This window comes from Apium graveolens, chromosome 10 (genome assembly GCF_009905375.1).
Source record: "Apium graveolens cultivar Ventura chromosome 10, ASM990537v1, whole genome shotgun sequence".
Lineage (NCBI taxonomy): Eukaryota > Viridiplantae > Streptophyta > Magnoliopsida > Apiales > Apiaceae > Apium > Apium graveolens.
The window spans coordinates 97,163,570-97,171,219 of NC_133656.1; the positions used below are offsets into that span (position 1 = coordinate 97,163,570).

Below are 7,650 nucleotides of genomic sequence, written 5' to 3' on the forward strand. Positions count from 1 at the left end.
CCAAACAAGAACAGCAGGCTCTAGAACACAAAAGAAAATAAGCAAGCTAAAACAGTTCTGGGTTTTAAAATTACCAAGACTATTAAACCCCAAGCTTCAAGACTATCAAGATTATCAAAACCCTAAACAACCAAAACTTAACAAACAAGAGCGGGCTCACACAAACGTGGTCTAAAGTAACGAGCTCACATAAACGTTGCTAAAATGAACATTCATATTCAAGAAAGGGTTTGGTTGCTTGTGTTCTTACAGGCTTAAAAGTGGACTCTCTCAAGAGTTTGCTGATGAAGATGAATCCAGGGGCACCGAGACCCAAGGATGGAGCGCCCCTCCTTCTAGCGCCAAATGATAACTCCGGTGAGCGGGCAGCTCCGTCCGACGGCGTTCGTGGACCTTCTGGGGAGGGATGAGGTGTAGCTGCTGGTTGGGCGCCTGCAAAACAACACCGGAAGGGGGGTTTGGCTCCCACGGCGCCTCCGGTGTAAGAATAAGAACAGGTTTTTGGAGAGGATGAAGATGTATGTATGTATGTAATGTAGAGGCTGCTGTGTGTGTGGATATGAGAGAGAGAGTGAGTGTGCAAGAGTGTGTATTTTCCAACCCCCAAACCCTTCAACCTTGGGGGTATATATAGCCCCAAGGTAGGGTTTAGGGGTAGTTACCTCTGAATCTGGGTCGTTGGATCTTGGGACCAGAGGACGCCTGACTTGGGTGGATTGCTTACACGTGTCCAGGGGAGGACCACCTCCAGAGTGTCCTAACGGCCTTCTGACACGCGTCGTGCTTGTCTGGTGTGTTGGTTGTTAATAGCTGTTATAGTCACGTGCCCACGTACCCTTCCTTGGCGGGTTGTGGGATGTGAATGTGTTTGCGGGGACCCTCCTCATGGTGGCTTGAGCCCTGATCCGGATCCGGGTAGGCATCAGGCCAGGGTTCCGGGTTGGATCAGGATCCGGGTCATGGGAAGGGCCCGGACCTGGTCTCTCCATTTGGCTATCCTGGAAGAGGGGGGTCTCGGTCCATCGATCGAGCCTGGTATCCTTTAGATCCAGGTTGAATCCTAACCTGGTCTCTTATACCCTATCAATCCACATGCCTCGATAATTTACCTCAACTGAAATAATTGCTTGCCCACCGAATCCCTATCAAATATTGTATTATATGCCAAACTTACAAATAATAATAAAATAATGCTGACTCTTTGCAAAAAATAAAACAAATAAATTAATGACAGGTAGTAATTTTAAAGGTAAGAGAGAGTGTGCATTTTAATTTTGCGAATAACGCGATAGTATTTTTCCATACTATAGTTCCAAATTGTATCTAAACTGTGGCTATATATACATCTAAATTGCCACTACTTACTGTAACTATTCCAATTTGTATGTTTTAACTGTATTGCCAAGAAGATCTGCCAACAAAAGAAGATGATATTTGCCCTTGTACCTGAAAGTTGGTTGTTTATAAAAGCAGCATTGTTTGCTAGTCTCAACATTATTAACAGGCCTTTGCTTTTTTCTATACCAATGCTTTTCAAAACTTGCATATCAGGTTCAACAGTATTATGTAAATTTGACAGGCAAAGTTCTTATGATGACATTTTTAGTACACTGAAAAAATGGATTTACAATTAAATTACTCTTACGTAAGATAGAACCATCACAATGAAAGGGATCTACATTTCAGATTCAAATCCAATATTCCAAAACCCTTCAGGAGTAGAAGGAGGTGCATACCTATACCGGTGCCTTGAAACTCCTTCATGATGTTCGCAACGTAAATTTTGTTTATTGCTATCCTTTCCCCCACCGTCCGGAAGAACAGCATCATAGAACTTCTTGCACTGCTTGCATTCAATGCCTTTCAAGTTCTCCCTCTCAGCTTTCTTTCTTACAGGTTCCACATACTTAAAACCTTTCGTTCCAGCACTTGGAGGTAGAATTTGCTGCTTTTGTGGAGCAGGGTCAGGATCGACATTCAAGTTCTGTGTTTCATCATCTGAACTATGAGATATCATATCCTTCAGAGCTGGATCTTGAACATGTTCTTCCTTGGTGGCTCTTTTCATATTTTCCCTGATGTTTTCTAAAGGAGTGTTAAGAAAATCATCATGCGGGTCAGGACCACCTCGGTTCTGATTAGACCTGGTTTCTCTCCAATGCGAACCCGGGCGCTTTGTACCAGATAATGGTCTAGAATTTGCATTTGTCCAGCCTTGTGGTCTAACTGGGGAACTGGAACTACATGACAAGTCAGAATTTAATCGTTTAAGTGGTGCTGCTCCTTGCTTATCTATCAATATCTCTTCATTATCCTGCTGCCTAGTCAATTCACAATTAAGAAGTGGGGATTTTAAAACTTTATCCCCAGTGCCTGTGACAACACAGATAAACCAAATAAAATCAGTACTGAGATCTGTGCTACTATTCCAGTAACATGGCAATGCCTATTGCTGGATTCATAATTGTATACTGAATGTGTGTAGGACTTGCCAATAAATGATTCAATGTGATTATATAAATACAAACTTGCACGTACAAAAGTGCTTCTACTTTTGGGCTTAAAGTCCAATGCTAGATGCAAAATAGCTATAGTCATTCCTATAGTTTGGCACTAAAAAGTGTTATTTGGTGATAAAATAAAACTTGAACTCCAGTGCTAGTTGTATTTTGCAACCAATTAATTCCAAATTTAACTAGCTTTTTGTCTCTCTCCTAACTTTTATTTAAAGTACACCAACATGCATTTCATTTTTGGTTAATTGATGAATGTGGCCAGATGCATATATGCATCCAAGATATGAAACCCCTTGGGAGTTGAGTTTTTTATGCATTTGGTTCCAAAATATGGAAATGGAACCAACTTTGGCATTGCACCGGACTTGATCTGACAAAAGAAAATTTCAAGATAACACTCCTGACAAATGACAGATCGAAATTAATTGAAGTACTCTGCTCCACTTTATATAAGTTTAAAGATAAAGCAAACATGTAAGGATGTCATATATTATCCTTCCATCTTTCCTTATCTCCTGAATAGATACTTCACAAGACTCAAATGAAACTATAATTTAGCAAATAAAAGAATGAAACAATATATCGCAAAACCTGTAGTGTCTTTATCAGCTGGATAGATGCTTCATATGACTATGACAAACTTATTAAGCCAGGGGATTATCAAAGATATATTGCCCCGAACATCTGAGAATGACATAGGAAGATTTTAAAAAGACCCAACTTTAATGGACCAGAAGAAGTACCTGGTGAAGTTAATGGATCCAGACCGTGCCTCACGGGATCCGTTTCATCTTCCTTTTTGTTTGGGGTAAGCATATTCTCTGGCGTTAAACCATTTCTTGCACAAAGGAAGTTGTACTGGGATTTCAGCCTCTTGTAAGAATCAACGACATTTTTCCTTTTCTTCTTTTCAGACAACAACTCACAATCTTTGGTTTCAATCTGCTTAAGTAATTTCCCGTGCAACTCTATTCCTTCAGCAGACTCCATGGTTCTTTCTCTAAGCTCTGATTGAAGTTTATCAACTTTCTCCTCTAAGACCTTAAGCTTGGTCAGATGCAGGCTTCTCTCTTTAAGAAGCTCTTCCAGTTCCTGTCCAGTCTTCAACATTTCCAAACCATTTAGATCAATTTGTTGCCTTAACTCTTCTTGTAAATTTCTCCTCTCTTCAACTTCTTCCTGTTTCTGTCTTAGCTCCTCTTGCAGGTCCTTTACAGTGCCAGCTAAGCTTTCTAGTTTGGCCTTAAGTAGCCTTTTCTCCTTCTCATTATCTCTCAACAGTTGCTCATTCTTCTTAACCTCTGAATTGATCCTTTTTAGAAGATATTCATAGGACTGGCTTCCCTTGTCAGATTGTTTGGATTCTGATCTGAGCTCCATTTCAAGCTCATTAACCTTTTTTTCTAGATTAGAGATTTTCCTCTGGAGTACTGTTGTCTTTTCTTCATGTTCTCTGTATAAACTTTCCTTTTTTAGTACCAGCACTGCATTTGACTGAACCAGCTGGAGTAGCTTGTTCCCCGGTTTCACTTTCCGTTCAACTTTGTCATGATCTGTATTAAGCTCCTGTCGTTCCTCAGCTTCAGCATCTAAACTTCTCTCCTGTATGAGCATTTTGATTTTCTCTTCAAGTTCATGTAATGTATTTTCATTATTAAGTATGCCTTCTGCTTTCAATTCGAGATGTTTAAGTATATCCTGGTGCACTTTTCCATCCCCCAACCCTGCATTTACTTTTTGCAAATCCTCCTGAAGATCTATAATGCACTTTGATGTCCGAACAAATCTCTCGAACTCCGCATTTACCAATTTCAAAGACCGGATTTCTTCAAAGGCCTGTTGCTTTTCAAGCTGAAGCTTTTCTATTTCTAGTAACAGATCTCTTTCCCTCTTACTTGATGCTTCCGCATCTTTTTTTGCCGCTGAGTAAACCTTAAGCAAGTTTATAGATTTTGCCTGATAATCTGGGAAAAGCTGAGAGCAGAACATATGCTCTACTTCAGACATCCTGTCTTTTGCTTCCTGAATTGTGGCTACCAGTAAAGCACTGACTTTTGAGACATCTATTTCAGTATTGCAGTCAATAGAACACGCTTGTTCTGTAAAAGTTTGCAAATCTCCTTGCATATCTGAAACTACACCAAAATAGATCAAATGCCTTGATAACACTATAAATTCAACGGTAATTATCATAATGACATCTAAACTTATAATCTGTAGGAAAACTTTAAAATATATTATCGAGTTCTCATAACACATTAACAGTTCATATTCGCGGACTAATTCCAAATTACATATTAGTCCATTCTCATGGGAGTGATAATACCTAGGGAGAGGGTGATATTTTAGTAACTCCAAATTCAATTAAAAAGTGATTAAAAACATAAGGTCCGTGTGATTATTCTAGAGGATGTAAATATGTTAAAAATAATGCACTGATATAGTATGGGATCATAGTCCTCGCAAATAAACATGTAGCCAAGGAAAATACTTGATTATCCTGCTTTCATTCAAATGGACAATCTCAGCAAACATTATTCCGTATTCTATCTTGCTATTTGAGTTTCTCCCTTTTCTTCAGTATATGTACATACATGCTTCTAAAGATACAAAGATCATGTTCGTCTATCCACTTCTTAAAAAAGCAACACAAATAAAGACATTCAAGCATACACTAAAGACAGTTTATAAAGCACTGTATCGCTGACACGATTTGGTTGAAGCCAACAAGTTCAAACTCTATAGTAAAACCAAAACCGTGAGACCTTCATAACTGTAATAATTCTAGTGCAACCGACACAATAACTAGCACTGTATACATACATCATACAAAGCAGTAATAAGCATTCAAGTACTAGCCTAGTGGTAAAACACTACCCCCTTCCTGCACAACAATGTCAAGAGTTCAAATCCTTTAAAGGGGCAGTGACCCTCTTTATCAACCTCACTTGCATTCAAGTAAAAACACAAACAGCAGTACAACCAGAGTTACTCACTTTACTCATGCCAAGTGCAGACAGATTCAACACACATATATATAGAAATTAGCAGTACAAATACTTTATCGCCTACTTATCTAATATTTACCTAATTTTACTAGCAAGACTGCAGATTCAATGCACACAGCTATTAGAACTGTGATTAACTAGCAATTAACTTATCGGCCGTCGAAATCATACCTATTAGTTTATCAATAGCAATCAAGAATGTAAATTAGCTTCTCGAATCAAATCGAAATTGTATCTTATTTTACTAGCAAGACAGCATAATCAATGCATACAGCAATTAGCATTGTGATTGACTAGCAATTAACTTATCAACTACCTATAAATTTATCAATAATAATCATGAATGTAAATTAGCTTATCGGGAAGAATCATGTCAAAATTGTACCTAATTTTACTAACAAGACGGCATATTCAACGTAAACAGAAATTAGCATTGTGATTAACTAGCAATTAACTTGTGAACTATCAAAACCATACCTGTAAATTTATCAATAATAATCATGAATGTAAATTAGCTTATCGAGAAGAATCATATCGAAATTGTACCTAATTTTACTAGAAAGACTGCAGATTCAAAATATATATAGCAATTAGCATAGTGATTAACTAGCAATTAACTATGCTAATTAGCTTATCCAGAATAAATTATACCTATAAGTTTATCAGTTGTAATCAGGAATGTGAATTAGCGTATCCAGAATCGAATCGAAATTGTACCTTACTAGTAAAAATTACATCATAAACATACACATTACTATAGACCAATTAGCAGTTTCAATTGCTCAAAATATTACCAAAATGTGTGTGTGTGTGTGTGTGTCTGTGTGTGTAATTAGGGGAATAAAATGAACAATTGGTACAATATGAGATTAAGTGAATAGAGAGATACAAACAATGAAATTGAAATTAGAAGAGCGAAATGAGAGCATTACTTACTTATAAGAAGCCAATTTCAAGGGATAGGTTAGGGTTGATTCTTCGAGATTACAAATCTGCGCGCTTTCTGATTTAAATGTTTATTATCGCTCTCCCTCCCTCCTTTCCTTTGCCCATCTCCCTCCATCAAAAGATTTATTTTATTATTATTATTTTGAAGTTTTGACTTTTGCATATAATTTAAAATATTTTAATAGTGCTTAAAATTATTACTAATTTTTTATAAATAATATTGTAAATACTATATTTACAACCCATTTTCATTAATATTTTTTATAATTTTGATAAAAGGAATTATAACCTTATTATGATAATTTTAATTTGATTAATATTAATGTTTCCGACATGCATATCACCTTATATTGAGATTAATGATGAAGGAAATATTAATCTATACTATAATAATATAATTTAATAGTCAAAATGGGGTATATTTTGATTCAAAGGGGTTATCCCCCTATTTTGATTATTAAAAATAAAAATTAATAGTATTATATACTCCCTCCGTCACATTTTATACGAACCACTTTCCTTTTTTAGATGTCCCAAAAAGAATGAACTTAGCATTTATAGCATCTATTTAAAATTATCTCAACCACATATTTATATAATACACTTACTTTATCACCTACTACCTCTTTTATGTGGTTCAGATTTAAGTCTCTTAAAAACCGTGCAAGCTAAAATGGTTTATTCAATATGGGACGGAGGGAGTACATGTTAAACTACTAAATTGCTAAATTAGCAGATAAAGTCTTCTTATCCCGTTAAACTACGACCAAAACTTATCCTACAAAACTACAATCACGGCTTATTCCTAATTCTTTTTTTTGTTTTTATTATAAATATATAATGAATATATAAACCAAACCAAACATACCCAGTATATCCCGCTTTCGAGGGGGGTAAGATGTACGCAGCCTTCCCCTCATTCATAAGAATGAAGAGGCTGTTTCCCGAAAGACCCTCGGCTTGTGTGTTATGTGCACGATATATAAAGAGTGTAAAAATTTTAACTAAAAGAATAAAACTTGATGACACAATTTAAAAAATTAGGGCGAGACAAACCTGTGCCTATGACATTATTCACATAGGACTTACCTAATTCCAAATGCATTTAACATTCCTCAAATACCTGGACATAACTAACATGGAGAAGAAAATAATTGTTTTGAAGATTGAAATATGAA

General features: G+C 36.5%; 1 protein-coding gene across 2 annotated transcripts; it reads right to left on the minus strand.

Moving 5' to 3' along the window:
* Nucleotides 1-1,510: 1,510 nt before the first annotated feature.
* On the minus strand, nucleotides 1,511-6,578 carry LOC141689387 (protein gamma response 1). 2 transcript variants are annotated; one of them, XM_074493660.1, is made up of 3 exons: nucleotides 6,461-6,578; nucleotides 3,260-4,651; nucleotides 1,511-2,373 (listed from the first exon to the last, which is right to left on the minus strand). In XM_074493660.1, the coding sequence occupies exons 2-3, from the start codon at nucleotides 4,641-4,643 to the stop codon at nucleotides 1,676-1,678; spliced, it is 2,082 nt and encodes a 693-aa protein (XP_074349761.1). In that variant the 5' UTR covers nucleotides 4,644-4,651; nucleotides 6,461-6,578; the 3' UTR covers nucleotides 1,511-1,675. The 2 variants fall into 2 exon arrangements, with proteins under 2 accessions (XP_074349761.1, XP_074349762.1); XM_074493661.1 differs by having other exon boundaries at nucleotides 3,260-4,645; nucleotides 6,461-6,550.
* Nucleotides 6,579-7,650: the final 1,072 nt, after the last annotated feature.